Source organism: Xiphophorus maculatus, chromosome 11 (genome assembly GCF_002775205.1).
Source record: "Xiphophorus maculatus strain JP 163 A chromosome 11, X_maculatus-5.0-male, whole genome shotgun sequence".
NCBI lineage: Eukaryota > Metazoa > Chordata > Actinopteri > Cyprinodontiformes > Poeciliidae > Xiphophorus > Xiphophorus maculatus.
Window position 1 is genome coordinate 23,160,409 of NC_036453.1, and position 18,696 is coordinate 23,179,104.

Genomic DNA, 18,696 nt, shown 5'->3' on the forward strand with positions numbered 1-18,696 from the left:
GCCAGAAAAAAGACTGCAACTTTCCCAGTTATAGAGTCACTAAATACAAATAAAGAATGTTATATCCAGTTTTTGAAATTTGCACTTAGTGTGGAACATCATTTCCAATGTAGAAAATATGTAGTGCTGTTTGGCTGCTTATCTAGCTGAAGCACAGGAAATGCATGGCGTCATTTAAAATACCAGTACATTTTAAGGAAAAAGTATGGCAGTCTTTGCCGAAAAATTGAAAATGTATCAACATTAATTTTTCAGAAGGATCACCTGAGAAAAATCTGCATTTTTCCAGAGACATCTCAGTTCAGTGATCCTAAATATTGTAGAAAACCTCTTTAGCTTCGGTGAGCTAAAGAGAAGAAAGCAAAGGGGAGAATCCAGGACTCTGAATGATTGATTTAATTATGGTAAGAGGAATACATTCACCTCCCTATATGCTACAAACTGATGAAATATAAATAAAACTAGGAGTAGTTTTTAAAAAACGATTGTTTGCATGATGTGCAATTATTTCCCCATTGAATTCAAACCAGGTTTTTCAGTGTGAGATTATACTACTGCAGTATTATTTTAAACTTCATCGTTAAGGAGCAAATAAATGCAGGGAGCACTCAATATTACAGAAAAATACTGCAGCAAAACCAGCTGAAATTCAGTTTAGATATGAATAACAGATATTTGAATGTCTTAGATTGTTCCGTTCTGTTATTTTCTTTTAAATTAAAATTCACCTGCACTGGATGGGCTTGAAAAAAATACTAATTGCAGTCTTTATATAAGCCTTTTATTGGTATGAGCTGGATTTTAAACCATTTATAACTGCCTGAAATGTTCTCGTTACGAAGAAACACGAAGTGTTTTTCTTATCACTTGTGCAATTTCTTGACAAATAAACAAAGAGAGAATTTTTTATTTATTTTTCCCCCCGCTGTTAAATATCCGCAAATCATTTTTAGGATGCATGAAGAATGTTTCGGGGATGCCTTGATGTAATTACTGTCTGCCGGGGAAAGTTGCCAGTTGAGTCTTTGTGTTCACCCATCCTAAACAAAACAAAATTAAAAGCATACAATGTTTAAATGCAAGGCTCTGGCACAAAATAATGAAAGAGCTCTGGGGTTGTTGGATTCACTTTTTTTTTTAATGGGAAACAAAGTGAGACAGCAACAAGGGAGCAGCTCAAACACTAACAACCCATAAGACCTGAGCAGCTCAGTGCTGCACTGCGTTACATTTAGCGGTTTCTGTTATCCAGCACATGACTGGTGACTGGCACTAAGCCCATTGTTGCACTGACAATTTGCATTGTTATCTATTTCTTTCTCTGGTTGTCTGGAGAATACTTGTTGCCAAGATCTTGTCAAAATTACACTGTATTTGACTCACAAATGCATCTACATATTTGAGTCTTCAATCAACTCCTCAGCTTTACACGCAGATTTATACAGTGTTTGTACCTCTTAGCTTTTCATTTTTTTGTCACAATACAAAAACAAACTTCAACATGTTTTATTGAGATGTCTTGCAATAAGCGAGCGGAATGAAAACGGTGGTGGATTATTATTATCTTTGTGCGTCGGCCAAAATATTCAGTTTTGACATAATTTGACCAGAGGGGAACACCTTCTTGCATGTTTGCTGTGTGTCATACATGCCTTTAAACAGGATCTTCTATGACTTTGCTACAACAATGGCTTTCATCAGACCACTTTTTCATATGAGGTAGATCTGTCTAGTTCATGACCAACAGCTGTGGTCTCAGGAGACTACTTATTACTTCTCAGGCGATTTAAAAGAAGACAGAAACTTATTGGCAGTTGTGTCATACTGTCTCCATTTTCAAATGATGAACTGAGAAATGTTGGATTTTAGACAGTGGACACTGAAATCCAACTTTTGGGGCATCAGAGTAAAGAGGGCTGATGTGAATAGAACACTAAAATGTTGTTTTTATTCGCCATCTATGATTATATCTACCCTTATTAACCAGCTGTTCCTTGTCTTTCAGTTAGCCAAAACACAAATATATCTGTAACTTTACTCATTTAAATCCCACAGACACAAATTTAAATTTGTGCTTGTACAATGTGAAAGGGTTCACAGTGTATCGGTACTCTTGCAAGGCATTACACAGGAATAAAATCCACTGAAGCAAGACTTTTCTGTCCTGTTTATCTCCACACAGTCCTTTTTTTTTCTCTCTCCCATTTGCCTGCCGTTGTTTGTCATTCCCCCTCTTGCCAATGTCTGCCCCTCACTGCATCTCACCTAACCCTATCACCTGTCTGCCGGCCCGATCCTCATCATCAATTAGTCCGAGCTTTTGTAGAGGGCAGCTCACTGCCAGGCTTTGCTGCTTTTCTGCGGGCCAGTCCTCTTGTTATATATTTGTCTGTGACAGTGCCTGCCCAGCATCACTTTGGCTGACGTACCTGTTATCTATGTGTCAGCATCTCTCCTGACTACCACTTTTTTTTTTTTTTTGCCAGGTGGCCTGTCTGTAGCCCCTGTCTTTGCTGTATTCCTGATGTTCATGTTTTTTTGTTGTTTTTTTTTTTTTTTAAGGTTTGTAAGACTGGAATTATTCCAACACATTTTAACCCAAGCTTCTAGTGACAGTTACCTGAGAGCCTAAAGTGTGATTTGGACGTTACTAAAGGAGCAAGAGGAACCTGGTATTTATGGAAGCTCGTGGGAGGAAAGCAAGATGATGTAAGAGACGCCAAAAGGCAAACACGTCTCCTGTGTACATTATTTTAAACCTTCATGTTATGTGCTTTCTTCAGTAGTAGATTCCAAGTCAAAAAAAAAAGTGACTCAGATCTATGAAGGGCTTTCTCCTTGAAATCTACTCATGCCATCTTTGGGACTATGTTTGATCTAGCTGTGCCCTGCAGGCTGGATCAAAGAAAAGCACATCTACTGCTCGTAACGCAGCATTCCAGAATCCATTTCAATGTCACAAACAAGCGATTGTGAGTCCATGGTATGTCTTTCCTGCCTCTTCTAATACGGTATTTTAAATGTGCAGTCATATATGAAATATGTCATGCTTCTTTATTTCGTCTGCTAGAAGGAATATATGGCAGCGAAAAAGGGCAGAGCATTAAGCAGTGGTATGGGAGGTTGGAGATGGGTCTGCAGTTACCAACCTCAGCATTGTCTAAATAATAAGTAAATAATTAAAATACAATTAGCCATATAAATAATATATAATACAAACCTACATATTGACCCGTGGAATGGAGCGCACTTTTAATCTAAAATGCATAGTGTGAACGTAAGCATTTGAGAACAATGTAAAGATGTGAAATGGCAGCAGTATTGGAGGCTAAAACAATGCAGAGCTATTTTTCAATCTAATGTAGTGCCAGTGCAATGTACTGAATCACTCTTTGCCACCAGTAAGCAAAACATACAACACAGACAGGGTAAATTACTCCAGCATTACCTCACTTTCATTCCAGCTTCCCCTTTTCTGGGTAATCAGCTCGGACAAATATGTGCAGTGCAAAGAACTGTGAATGTACGAGTGTCTGCATGCATATGCATGTGCGGGCGTGTGTGTGTGTGTGTGTGTCTCATCTGAGGAAAAAATACCGGAAGGCAGAGTGGAAACAGAGATAGGGCGAATAAGTCGGCTGCCCTCTGTGCTTACCTGCGAATGTGGATGACATATCGTCAATGGCTTTCTGGGTTCCGCAGGTCTTGAGTGCAAGTTAGAGTGAATAATGTCACATTCTTGTAGAACAAGTGCAAATTTTGCCTCTGGCTTTGTCTGAAATACACCTCTGCTGACTTCAAACAGCTGTATTGAAGTAAATTGGGCTAATCCCAGCTCAAAGGGATGCCTAAAGTTCACAAAGTGTGGGCCCTGCTTAACAAAGAAGCAGGTTAATTAAGACTCACACTGACTCATTCTGCCCGATTCCTGGCTCAAAGAACCCACTGCACTGGCTTAAGGTAACCGCAAACAGGAATAGAAATGAACGAATAGCCCCAAGGAAGACCACACTTATTCATTGTGGATGAATAAAACATTTTCAATTGTGTGTCTGTTAGTGTGTGTGTATATATGGAGAGACTTCATTGCACATTTTCACAGAGACGTGATTGCTGTGCAACGCACGAACTTTGGCGCCTCACACTTTTGTTCAAATGCAGAATTCTCATTAAGTGTGGTGTGAAATAAAAGGTGTCAGCTCTCGGACCCAAAAGGGCTAATTATCAGCTCTAATGGCTAGAGTCACCGGTTTCTTGAGCAACCATCATGCAATATCACACATTCAAAGGTGATGAGGGGTAAACAAGCACAATGCACATTTCTAAAACCTTTTTCCTTGTGCTGATATCGCTATGCACTATGATTTCTACATGTTATGAATTATGATGGTGCTTCATTTTTAAGCTACCATCACTGCTGGATGCAAGGGGACACTAAATACTGTCAGTTAAACAAAGAACTACAAACATTGTGCTAATAGTGATATTTGGTTTTAAGGACTTGGTGACTTTTAAACTTATTTTGATTTTTTAAGTGGTATGAAAATTAAATTTTATAGAAAGAGAAAGGGAGAGACAGAACAAGTGCTAATATGCGCAATTGTATTACTGTTTCATGGAAATCTGAGCAGTAACATGATATACTAGCAATATTTTTGCAAAAATTCAAAGTTTTAAGAACTTAGGTCAATGTGTCAAAACCAAACAAAAAAAACAGTTTAACAGAATTTGATCACTGATCCACAATCCAGTATATATGTTGTGTCTTTTATGCTTAAAATGTTGATTTAAAAAAAGAAAAAAAAAATTCTCTATTCTTTTTTAAACAGAACAAATGTTTCAAGTATGAAACTCTTTTTGTGCAGAATTTTGTAGATTAATTTTAATAGGCAACATAAAATATACATTCTGATATTAGTAAATTGAGCGTAAATATGGGCTTTGTTGAAAGCCTGCAGTTAGTTCTATGCAGACATACACCTTGTAGTTTTCTAACGTTATTTCTGAAACAGCTTACTCCAGCATGTTTTCTCTTACATAAGGAGGTCTCTGAATGGTTTAGTAAAAAATATTGGAGAGATTTTGATGCTGTAACTGTCTAAAAGCTTTGGCATACTTGATTCCAGTAATTAGCCCACATGACAACTCCGCTGACTGAAAAGTTACAAGTGATAGGTTGCTGTTGCTTGTTTATTGTAAACAATGTACAATAATGTGCCATAGCTACACATTAGTTATGTTCATCAGTTCAAAGGTTATAAAGCACAACATTTTCATATGTTTTTGCTTTTGTGCAGCTTTAATTTTCATCTTAAGTAAAAGAGATTGCTCCAAATCATTCTCACAATTGGAAGCAGAGTTACATCAATTAACACAAGTTGTCAGTTGCAACTGCCTAAAGTAGCAGCTTGTAAGCGTGAAATTTTAAGCAACTACCTTTTACCCAGTAATAGATAAACATTTAGTCATGAGTGATGATTTATTTATGCAAATAAAGCATGATCTGGACATAACGCAAGGTGATTTTTCAATCATGGTAATAAAGGGGTAAATAATACCTTCCTGAGTCAACTTTAATTAGCTACACAGAACACAAATTGCCATGTGTTATACATTTATCCGGCGCAGGATTTTTTTCCAACATAATTATTCCTTTGAAATCCACATTTTCTGAGATGTGAATGTCTGCCCAGGCTCAATAACAAAATTGTGACACACACCTGAGAGCGGTTCAACTTGCCAAGACTGCAAGGAAAATTCCCAGTGTCCCGGCTTTAATTACAATATTACCCAAACAGGTGCAGGCAAATGTGAAAGCAACCGTAAGGGCCTCTGCTGAGATTTAGGAAAGCTACAGCATTATTCTAAATGAGACTAGTCTTTTTTTTTTCATGATTTTCTAAGCGATTGTGGGTTTTCAACTTTGATTCTTTTCACCAAAGCATGTGTAGTAGTTTAAATGCATATTTCTTAGTATTATTATAACTTTTCAATGGTTTGCAAAATGTCCCCCACATAGATATTTGTAGTAATACTTTTATTATGCTCCATTTGCAAAGAGGCTTTAGCTCAGTAGGCAGAAAATGAGCTGTCCATGGTCCTGAATTGCATTGGTTCCAGACATATACAGTGCATGAAAGCCATTGATTACAGCTATGGTAAAAAAAAAAAAAAGGTCTAGACTACTTTTATATTCTATTTCCTACTTTCATGAAGTTTGCTTATTTTTCTGATAATGTATTTATTGAAACAAATAATTCAAAGAAAATGTTTTATGCCATTTGTTTTACCATAAGGCTGTAGGTATACTGCACCCTGCAGTCTCATTTAGAGGGAAGTATGACTTTTGTATAACACTGTGCTATACTCCAGAAAATACATTTCAAGAAATCTTTGCTTAAGTGGGTTAATCTAAAGCAATTAGATGGTGGAAAATTTCTCCATGGAGTCTGATGAGATCAAATGTTTCAACATTTATGGCAGTACTACTTCCTAGTGTTCGGAAAGAAAACAAAGGGTTGCTTTTGCACATATAGCTGGCACATGCTTTGATAGTACTGTGATCTAATTAGGACATCTAACACATCTGTTGGGGCTTTGGCACCCTCAGCAAGCCTTTCTTGGCTATAAAGTATTTAAATATTCAGCCTCGGGCTGTTCTCGGAGCCAGTATTCAAAGGGGAGATGCAGCTCTTAAAATTTAGGAAATCCTCCGGGGAAAATAATAAAAAAAAAATAATAATAATACAAAACCAACAGTAATATATTTTGCTTTGTAAAAGGAAGACTGCATGTTTAAGTAAAAGTGGATTTTCTTTTGGTATTCATATAAACTACCTGCAGCCTGTTGTTTATATAGCCACCACATATTAGTCAGAATGCATTATGGTATGCATGCTTTCACTTTAAAATATCTCATTATCGTGAAGGATGTACATTATTACTGTTATACCTGGGACCTCGTTCACACATTCTTAAGTAAACCATTATAAACAACTGATAAACAGTCATTAAATCAGTTGCTTAATAAGGCAGAAACATTATATCAATAATTAGAAAGATATACCAGTCTGATGAAAAAAAATAGCTATACTTTCTTGCCAAATAGTGCAGTGATCTTACAGAAAAGTGTAGTCTATAACCAGTGTAATTTGATATTCTTTCAAATAAGCATGTTTATCAGTGGAGTTTCTTTTTTTTTTGCTCCTTTTAAATGGTAGTCTAACTGTAATAGAATAAAAGACTTAAACTAAAAGACTTTTAGGACAAATGTTGCGTTCATTGTGAAAAGAGTTTTGACATTTTCCATTCAAGGTAAGAAGTCTGTGTACATGTTTTGCCAAGCTAAATGTAGGTTTGGCTGTTATGCACATGTTTTCAAATCCCCCCACCTTCACCCTGTCATTTTAAACCTATAACAGACTAAAGGATAACACCTTAATGATCAGACCTGACAGATTATGAAGAGTTGTTTCTTGTCCCAGTTTTGCTCATACAGTACAGAACCTGCTGCAGGCAGTAAGTGCAGTTCTGACACATCATGCCCCGATTTGATGAAATTAAAATTTAACAATCTACATTTCTCCACCACAGTGTAAAAGACACATTGTTTTTTTATGCCTGTTGTACCCACCGAAGGTGTCACAATGAGTTATAGGCTGATTTTGGATAGCTTTTTTTTTTTTTGCCCTTAACTGATTGAATCAATATTTAAACGCTGCATTTTGTATTTACGGAAATTATCGTTGTCAAATATTAAAACTTAGTTTGATCTAAAACATTTAAGTGTGTCAGAAATGCAAAGACATAAAAAAATCTGACTGGGACTTTTTATGTCTCGGTGAGATTGCAATACATGTAATTACTCATGTAACGTAGCGTGATTACTCTACATTACTCATGTAGAGTAATTTAGAGCACTCTACGTGAGACGATAGTGTTATAAAGTGGTAGATTTACTGCTATGATTTTTAGTTTTGCAGTGTTATCCACTAAATTAAGCAACGGCCCCCATTTGCTTGCCCTATTTGAATTTTTCTTTTTCTGTGCGTGCCTTGGTTCCGAAACTGGAATAAATTCTCTATTGTTAAATCAAGAGTGTCAAAAATAAACACACTAAGATAATTGGTCAATAGTAGAAAGTAAGTTGAATTGTGCAAAAGTGTACTAGTACCTTTTACACTATCCATCATTTTTAATATACTCTGTTTGACATCTCACTTTTACCAACTTTAGAAAATGTTCAATATTCAATCATATGCTAATAAAGATAACATGCACAAAGGTACACACAAATGTCCATGTCACAGCTTCTATAAACCTGGTATGTAAATACAAATACAACTATGAAACTGTACTCTGAGCATTAGAGGAAGAATGAAAGGATTTTCAGCTTCAAATGGATTTAGAGCTAATAAAGTTAAATTCAAATCCTTTTGTGTTCATAATCTGCGAGCAAACAAGCAGTAATTTTTAGACATAATGTCAAGAAATGAACTGTGCCTCAAACCCAGATGCCTGATCACATTTCAAATGAAAAGCCATTGTTGAGAGCAGCACAGTTAATTAACGCAAGGGCACGACTCTACATCTGTCACATCACTTGGCAGGGACTTTAATTATATATTTTGGTCAATCTGTTCTTCCTGATGTGAGAGGGTACGCCATACACGAGACAACATCTGCTGAGGTATGTCACATGAGCTCCAGCATCTGCCTGTGTTTTCTTTTTTTATTTATTTTTGCGCTGACTGTCAATCACTTGAGCCATTCCTCATTCGTGTTTGTATTTATGAAGTTGAAAAACTTCATACGCAGCACTGTCAAGAGCTGAGAGCTTACAGCTGCGCCGCAGCCACAATTAGCGCTGCTCCAACTAAGCAGCGAGCCGACACACACAAGCCATTGAGATTGGCACTACACACAAAAAAACCAGACACACCCTGTGGCTTGCAGTCATTTTGGTCCCTTATGCTGTCCGTCAAGCAGACAGTGGTGACTCTTCTCCAAACTGACTCCACCCACCAAAAGGCTTGTGATCACCTAAACTGTCAGCAAGCATCTGCTGGAACCACCACCCAGTCAACTGTGAGGCTGGCACTGAAGATGTCTCCACAGAAAACGTGTCACCTGCACATGTTCAGAACTCAGTGTCGCGTTTTCGCCTTCTATTTTTGCTAATTTTCTTTTTCTTGTTTTTCTCTTTTTTCATGTGGCAAACATTATCTCCAAAGCCTCAGAGAGTGTCAAACTGTTTTGTACCTGTGACACTGCGACGTGGGAAGCGTCTTGAAAGCTTGTGTCATCTTGTATTGGGTGGAAACAAATCAGTGTCAAACATTTTCAAATAATGGCCATCCTTTAAAAAAAAAAAAAAAACACTGTGGCAACATGAATACAACACCGTTAGATCTGGTTGTTGTGTGATTCTTAAATATATTGTTGGGTGTAGTTCAGAGATGTCAGTCATATTAGGTTGCTAATTACACTCTACTTGCAACTGTGGTTATTTATGAAAAAAAAAAGCCCTATGTTATGCGGTCTTTTGAACCAAGGCATCTTTGAAGAAATATGATTCTTTTTTGTCTTCTTTTATCATACTGCAGCAAAGGTCAGTGATTTATAAACTGGAAAAAAATGGATGAGTTTCAAAAGCTCCAGTATGGTGTATTAAATGGAAAGGATCAAGACATCTGAACATTTTACTACATTATATACCCCATTATACCATTCGAGGATAATAGTTGCCTGCATAATCCCCATCATGCACTGCAAACTCACATGTACACACGTGTACTTGTCTGGTCCAACACACAACATTCACACAGTTGCAAATGACACAGAAACCTAAAGACACACTAGCTTTCCATCCCTAGACAGTACTTTTTTTTTTACTGTTTGTAATCCCCTCTGAGTCTATTAATATTTTCTGTTACCATGGCAATTTGAATCTTGCCAAATGTTGTCGAGATAAGAGGAGATAAGAGCATAAGGAGCAGGGAGATAAGAGCAAGTGACCTGTAGAGATCCAGAGCACTGGAGGTCGGGTGCAGGAGCGGAATATGTAACAGAAAAAATGGACCTCGTCTGCTCAACTCTACTGCCAGTCTGATGGAGAAACTAAATATGACAGGCCACTGCAGTCCTCTGAAGGTACAGTAAATGGACAAATAGTCTCCATTTCCACTTTTGAACCCTCAAGGGAAAGTTGCATGGGAGCAAGGCACGATGTCCCTGCAGTTGATATCAAAAGAAACATTTTGACCGGCATGGGCACCCTGAATGGATACGCAGCCTTGGATGCAAAAAAACTGCAATGTACTGTGTATTCTTACAAAACCACTGCTAGCTTCTAAATCAAACTAAGCAACAGCAGCATGTCTGCTTGGTCAGACCAATGGACCAAGTTTCAATTCACTTTAATGAACCTCAGCCACTCATTATCCTATTGCCAGTTCACCACAATACTCGCTAGCATGCCTCAAGTCCTTTCATTTGTCCATGTTGCTGCTTCTAACATATCAACCTCAAGACACAATGTCCAGCTGCTGCCTTCTATGTTACACTGATTAATGTGTACAATATTTAAGAGAAAATCAATGCTGTCTACTTCATCTATCTGGGGGTCATAACATTATGACTAATCAGTGTTGAAGCATTATTCCTAAAACAAACCTCATTGCATTTATTCCACTGTCATGAGAAAGTTGGAACACATTTCATTTATCTATTCTAACTTGTGTTGTACATTAGCTCTCTCATCAAATTACAACACTGAGACCTCAACTGAGTAATATTGAGAAAAACTGGAGGAAATGACGAGAACAAATCAGAGGGATTTTTTTTTCTTTTACTATTTATAGCCCAGAATGATAGTAATAAAATATGTGCCATTAACATCTGTTAATATGTTACTTTCCTTTAAGTAAATCATAATAATTGACAGGAGCTTACATCCATGCACAAATCATTCACTCCTCCAATGGCCCATCGTGTTCCAGCTGACCTTACCTGTTTGTTGTTATACTTGGGTTGGCTGGTCTTGTAGCTGTAATCTGAGTACTGGTCTGAGCCGGTAGAGTTGTCATCTCCTCCCGTTCCAACGAAGGTGTTGGCTGCAGGGAGGTCTTGCACGGCCTGGTGCTTCTGAGAAGCTGAAGGGGATTGGGCTTGCAGTTGGATAGAAGGTAAGGGAGAGTTGGATCGGTAATGCCTACCGATGTCGGGGCTTCCCGGGGAATATGTTAAGGGCAGGTGTATGCGGGGACTGTCGTTTACTCCATCAAGATTAAACTTTAGACTCTTTTGCAGGCTGACCTCCTCATCTTCCCCAAGTGGCTTTGGGGACTTTTGTGGCTTGCCTTTTCGCCCTCGTTTGCCTTTGGTGTTTTTTGGTGCTTGCTTGGGAGCATATAGGTCTTTTGTTTCTTTTTTACCTGCTTGATAGCCACTCTTTGTTTCTCTCTGGATGCGGTGGCGAATAAACACCACCACCAAGATCAACATAACAACTCCCGCCACACCGGCAAGGCTTCCAAACAAAATGTTACTGCGATGGGCAGCGAAACCACTGTCAGGATCACCGGCAATGTCCCTGTCTAGTGGAGTGTAAAGACTGTGTCCCACTAAGGCTTCCACTAAGCTGACATTTGAAATTGTTTCATTGACATAGATGTGAACCAGGGCAGTTGCATGACGTGGAGGCTTTCCCCTGTCACTCACCCGTACTACTAAACGATGCAGCCCCCCATGTTTGCGGGTCATCTCCTTTGCCAGAGTAATCTCTCCAGTAGTGGGGGAGATGCGGAACAATTGGTAAGGATTTCCTCCAGCAATATTGAAGACTAACTCTGCATTGGGTCCACTGTCCAGGTCTTCAGCCTCCACCACCTCAACATGGCTGTCTGGAGATGCGAGAGGTGATAAGCGCCTGAATGAAGAGTTGGAGGGTTTGGTGATGACAGGGTCATTGTCATTTTCATCGAGTACATTGATAGTGACACCAACATAGGAGGACTTGGGTGGTTCTCCCCCATCCACTGCCTTTAGACGGAAAGTATAGCTGCTTTCTTTTTCTCTGTCAAAAGAGATGCTTGAGAGAATTGTACCTGTTCCATTCTGAACTACAAACTTCCCTCCATCTGGTTCTACGGAGAGGTGAACTAGGGCATTCTCACCTTTGTCCATATCTTGAACTGTTACCATACCCACAGGACTTAGGGGAGGCATGTTTTCCAGTACTGAAAAGCTGTACCCACTAAGCATGAACTTTGGTTCATTGTCATTGCGGTCAAGAACTTTTACCACAACTGTTGCTGTTCCTTTATGGACAGGTGAACCTTTGTCTGCAGCTGTGACCCGAAACTCATACCGCTCTTTATGTTCACGATCCAGCGGGCTTCGAGCTCTTACTTCACCTGAGTTTGGGTCAATCTCAAACAAACCTTTGATGGCTGAATCTGCAACAATATCGTACAGGAGTTGGGCATTAGTGCCACTGTCAGCATCTGTAGCAGTGACATCCAAAATCCTCTCCCCAGGTTGGTTTTCTTCAGCAAAGTCAACTTCAAACAGTGTTGGGGAAAATATTGGAGAGTTGTCGTTCACATCAGTCACCTGAACTTTTAGGGAGTTTGTACTAGACAGTGCTGGGTTTCCAGAGTCCACTGCAACAATTTCTACTCTGTAGTCCCTGACTCTTTCAAAGTCAAGAGGTGTGGTTGTCTGAAGAAAATATTTTCTTTTGTTGTCAGTGGGAGAGTCACTGGCAGGACGAAGCTGAAAGGGCACATCTCCCGCTACCACGCATGTGACGACAGCGTTCTCTCCTTCATCTTTGTCAGATACTTGTACTAAAGCAACAGCTGTCCCCACTGGCATGTCCTCCGAAATATTGGCCACTCCGTCACTGTGAGTCACCAGACCAATTCCACGAATCTCCACAGCAGGAGCATTGTCATTTTGATCAGTCACTTCAATCGTTACAAATGTCTTAGAGCTCTTAGGTTGAGGACCCTTATCCCTTGCCACCACATAGAAAGACAAGCTGCTGATTTCCTCCCTGTCCAGTGGTCCCTTCACATAGATAATGCCAGTAGACCGATCAATTCGTAAGAGTCTTGGTACTGGGTCCACTGCTTGGTGAATGGTGTATTCAATTTCTCCATTAGGGCCCATGTCAGAGTCATTTGCTTTGACCTATAATCAAAACAGAAGAAAATGGTTAAAAGCCTGGACGACATGCATCAAATCGGGGTCAAATCTGAAAGGAAGCAAGTGATGGATTTTGTTTTTTTAACCACTAAAAATGTATGATTACAAAACTGAATGAATAGCTCAAGGTGTGCGTGAAAACTACAAAACACACCACATACATTTCTTTATGGCCTTTCTACTTTGATCTTGATTGTTGTGTCACTGCATTTATTTTGTGTCTTTATTGCTTTTTCCAGATTAATAGGAAAACATATGGTATCATATTAAAATAATTTCATTTATGACAGTCAGTAAAAATTTCACAGCAATATGCTCAGAGAAAGTTGCACAGAACATCTTACGCCTACATCAAGACACTGTGTTACTGTTATTTCAGGATTTTTTTATAAGAAAACAGCACCACAGCAAGCAATGAGCAGCTTAATTACCTATGAAACCATACTGTTCTAAAGTTGTGTTGCGGAATGGTGGAATGAATAAAAGAGTTAAATGATGATGATATTAAAGCTTATACAAAAGACTATCAGAAAAAGAGTCACAATTAATTCAGAGTGCATCCCAAATTCCAAAAAAGTTGAAGAAATGCAAGGATTTGCAAAAAAAACCTCAGAAATCACACAATGGACATATTAAAATGTTCAAATATTTAAACTAAGATATACATTATTTGAGGGGGAAGAGGGCATTTTTGAAATTTGAAGTCAGTGACACATCTAAATACACAGATTTAGACTGTAAACCATCCCCTCTTCATTTCAACATCTCCCATTAAAAGTTAAAACTAGTTGCTAGAGATTTTAAAGGTGAATGACTTTCCTGTCTTCTAAGAAACATTGGACTCAAATCAAAGTAAGGCTTGCTGTCAGAGTAACTGGTGACTGCGCAGTGCCCAAAAATTAGACTAGCCAGATGAAACTGGCTGCAAAACAAATCTGAGAACATATTCTCCAAGATGAGTCAGACCTGTGATTACACCAAAGTATAGCTAAATAATTGAAATATTGTTTGTTTTATTTTGTTTTCAATGTTTTATTGTAATATGAAATGTTAACAGTTACTGTTCAAAATATAAATTGTTCCAAAAGCTGAGCCAATTACCAGATGCTATCAGTGCAAGCTGAAGACTGGTGAAGAGTAACTTTGCTCCTTTGTGAGCTTATTAGTGAGATTATTCTAATTGTTCTGTGTTTTGATTTCCTTTTCTTTTATTAGCACAAAAATATATGCCTGCAAAGTCTGTAGAAAATGGTAAAGACGGCATTTGTTTTCTTAGCTGCTAATGTTAAAGGCCTGCTGTTACTAACGCTAAAAACCCAGCCATAGCTAACTGTGTTACAGCACTCTTCCTTTCACACTGCGATTGGCCATAGCATGCTGCCACCACTCACATTAGTATATTTTTTGCGGTACATAAAGGTACACGCAAGATTTAGAGAATCATTTATTCAAAATGTTATTGATTTCTAATTTAGTAAATAATTATTTAATCATGATTTAAAAAAAACAAAACTATTAGAGCTGGTGGTTTGAGCAGATACAAATATTTCTTTGCTAGTTTTAAAGCTGATTTGGTCTAATTCCCAAATGCTTAAATTACTATCAGCTTTTATTTGAATGTAATATTAGCTAAATGTATAATATCTTGATCCATAAACCTATGAAAACAACTATAACTAAATTTAGCTGTTGTTCATTTGGTATCTTGCTTCAGTCTATGTACTAGTGTTAAAATTAATATAAAGCAGAAATGTATGGGCAACTTTATTATAACTTTAAGAAACAAAATATTTTCTATAAATTTATGCTTTAAATAAAAACTATTTGATCACAGCACTTACTTTTGATCAACAAGTTTGTATGAAATTAATTAAGTTATATAAAAATCTTATACTGACCCATTGCTACATACCACTTGCTTTTACAGCCTTATGTTGCCTCCCCTTTCCTTTGAAATTGCAGAATTTGCAAGTTTAAACACTTAACATGTTCAACATTTTCCATTGTGGTTAAAATGTGTATTCTATAACATAAGAAAATTACTGCCTTCTATTTTTATTCACATATTATACAATGTCCCTTTTTTGGAATGGAGAATGAAAATTATATTGAGAGAGAATCTGACAAATAAATGTTTAGCTATTTATATTTTCTTGTCATGTAAAATCATAACATTACACAAATATAAATATTCTAAGGCAATCTCACCTGTAACACTGAGTGCCCGACTGGACTGTTTTCTAAAACTTCTGCATCATATGAAGTCTTTTCAAACTTAGGGGCGTTATCGTTGGCGTCGGTAACAACCACTCTGAGCAGAGCACTGCTGTAGCGCTGAGGGTTCCCTCCATCCACCGCCTTTATTGTGAGGTCATAAGAATCCTTTAACTCGCGGTCCAAATTGCCGAGGACGATGAGCTGTGGGAGTTTCCCTCCCCTGTCCTCCGCCACTTGTAAACCAAATAGAGTTGCTGCATCTGGGCCCGCAGTCAGCGCATAGTCAGCCACTCCATTCCTCTCAGAGTCCCTGTCAGTGGCTAGAGGTATGGAGAATAATGCCCCCATGATTGTGTTCTCAGGTACCGAGATGGCGAGCACAGAAGAGGGAAATTGTGGGGTGTTGTCATTGATGTCCTGTACTTCAATACGTCCTTCAATAAGTCGTGGGCTCTGGTTTTGTATCAGGTCTGTTACCGATACTTCAAATTCCAAGTAGCACGGCTTGCCCTTGGCCAGGGATCGACAGTCCCGGAGGGTCTCTCTGTCTATTGGAATCTCTGTAGTGAAAATGTCTCCTGTCTTCCCATCAACTCGGAGATAAGGGGCGCCCACCTCAAGCTTGTAGAGGTGACCTGAGTCTGGCAGCCCCTGGTCCGCTGCCAGACTGCCTATGAGAGTGTTGGGGGGCTGCTCCTCCTGGACTCGGTAGAGGATACTGCCATCGACGGAGCCACCGTGCAGCACCACGACCCAAAACAGTACTACTCGTAAATTCAGTTCCATTAGGTCATCAGAAGATCTGCCTGTAAAAAGGAAGAGAAGAGAATTTGGGTCATGATGATGAGGATTTCTCTTAGAAAGCCCACTTCAGCATTCTCCTCTAGCCAGTTCCCAAATGGAGCAAGTTTCACAGGAAATAATTACATATTTTATCTTAAAGTGAAATCATAGGGCACACATCAGCAGCTCTCCAGAATTTAATATTTAGTCAGCAGGGAAGGGGAGAAAATCATTACATTGTGATCTGGTTGCTGTACGCTTGTAAAGTTATGTATTTTTTTGTTAATACTTTGTAGAAACCTAAGCAGACCTAGAGGAGATGGAAAAAAAAAAAGAAAGAAAGAGTTACTTTTTTTTCTGAAAAAAAGCAATAATAACCATATCCCACAATGGCTTTGTTTCTTTCCCAAAGCTTCAAGAGCTTCAATAAATATCTTGACTTTATGAATTCCATGCAGAAATTAATGTCAGAACATGAAATTAAATCTCGCAAGAACACACATAAAACAAACTGGAAAGCCAGTGTGGATTGTTTCAGCTGAATAATCAAATAAAAATATAATACGAAATCTCACAACCAGAGAGACTCATTATTTCTGTATTATACCATTAGACATTGAGTGTGGGAGCTGTGTGAGCTATGTGTGTGTTTGAGTTTGTGTGTTATGGGTAATTGAAACAGGAGCAAATCATTGAGGTTAAGCATCATGGTCTGGTGCTTTGGAAAACTTAATGGTGGAAACATTTTTTAACCGCTTTGCATATGCAGTGCATCAGGGGAGTGTACCACCAACAATCGTCACGTGTTGTTCAGGTTGACGCCTTCAGTGCCTGCTGTGAGTAATACAGTGGGTTCATGTTAGTGATGCACTGTTTGAATATACAGATCAATACTCGCTCTTACAGCTGAGGGATTAGTCAGGCTAGACCAATCCATAGTCAATACTGTTGCTTCGCCAGTATCTTAACAAAATCATTTAATTTCCTTGTTTTTACTTGAGCTGATAAAATAAAGGAAAATTAAAGGTTGCATAGCCCATTAAAGGCTCTAGGCTATCATATTTTAGCAAGAAAATCAAAAGGCTTAAAAGGGTAAAACATGGATACATTACAATTAACCTTTTAATTGTTTTCTGAGCAGATAAGTGATTTTAAAGCAATGTTTTTGAAAGCAAAAAGAGCCTCTTAATGCAAAGATTTATTGCAGTAAACAGATTGTATTATTTCTTGACAAGAAAAAAATACTTTCTTACAACAATTTGTCAAGTAGATTTGTGATGGCTTATTTGTGATACATAGAGAGAATTTAGTGAGCACTTTTGCTACCAGGAACATCTGTGCTGAAAATGTGGTTTTCGTTTTTGGATATGAATGACCATGATTTTGCAGTCTTGCAAGTAGCAAATGTCTTAAGAAAAGGCACACAATAAAGAAGCAAGAAAGTGTGTAGGTACGGTCAATGTTTTGTCGGAGATATAGTTTGTGCTGGCCAGTATGAAACTCCAGAGGTACATGATTTTAGTGTGGTGTGATGCACATTTTATTCTTTTTTTGTCGTTTTCTTTTAAAGAAAGTGCATGTCTGGATATGGTTTTCCAATTATTGACAGTATTTCATTATCTTTGGGTAAGCAATGAATTTCTATGAGAAATGAATTCATCAAAATCATAATGTTGAGATTTTCCATTGATGAGTGTTGCTGCTAACATCAACCACATCTCTGCCATGCTCACAATCTGCCCACTTTCAGGCCTATATTCATAACAGTGAGGAGCCAACTGTAATGGATACAGACCATTAACTGGTTGTAGTGAGACTTGACAATGGAGAAGCAGCTACAGTTCCTACAGCTTCCTAGGTCTTCCTCTGGCTCATCTCCTGATAGGACAAACTCGGAACACCTCACCAGGGAGGCATCCAGGGGGCATTCTAACTAGATGTCTGAACCACCTTAACTGGTTCCTCTCAATGTGGAGAAGCAGTGGCTCTGCTCTGAGTCCCTCCCATATGGCCAAGCTTCACATCCTATCTACTGTATAAGGGAGAGATCAGACACCCTAAAAGGCCCTGAATTATTTAAATTCCTCCACATGGGCAGGACTTCGTCTCTGGCCCAAAGATACTTCTCTACCCTTTTCTGGCTCGTGACTATGGCCTCGGATTTGGATACACTGATTTGCATCCTGGTCGCTTCACACCCGGCTGCGAACTGCTATAGCAAAAGGTGGAAATCATGATCTGATGAAGCTAGTAGGACCAAATCATCATTAAAAGCAGAAATGGATGCCCTCAACACCTTGGCTGTGTCAAAAACTTCTGTCCATAAAGGTTATAAATAGATCAGTGACAAAGAGGAACCTTGGTGGACTTTCAATGGCAATGAGCCAAACCTATTGCTGGCAATGCAAACCAAGCTCTGGAACCCTACAGCCCTTACCAAGGGGCCCGGTACCCCATACTCCAAGAGCTCTCACCACAGAACTA

The 18,696-nt window shown here is 38.6% G+C and overlaps 1 protein-coding gene across 1 annotated transcript in view; it reads right to left on the minus strand.

Moving 5' to 3' along the window:
- LOC102218453 (protocadherin-1-like) overlaps window positions 1-18,696 on the minus strand; it is a 125,835-nt gene that overhangs the window by 97,005 nt on the left and 10,134 nt on the right. Inside the window, exons 2-3 of the mRNA XM_005803611.2 lie at window positions 15,421-16,235; window positions 11,011-13,197 (exon numbers count right to left, since the gene is read on the minus strand). Of these exons, the coding sequence (XP_005803668.1) occupies window positions 11,011-13,197; window positions 15,421-16,215 (2,982 nt within the window). The 5' untranslated portion in view covers window positions 16,216-16,235. The remainder of the gene's footprint in view (window positions 1-11,010; window positions 13,198-15,420; window positions 16,236-18,696) is intronic.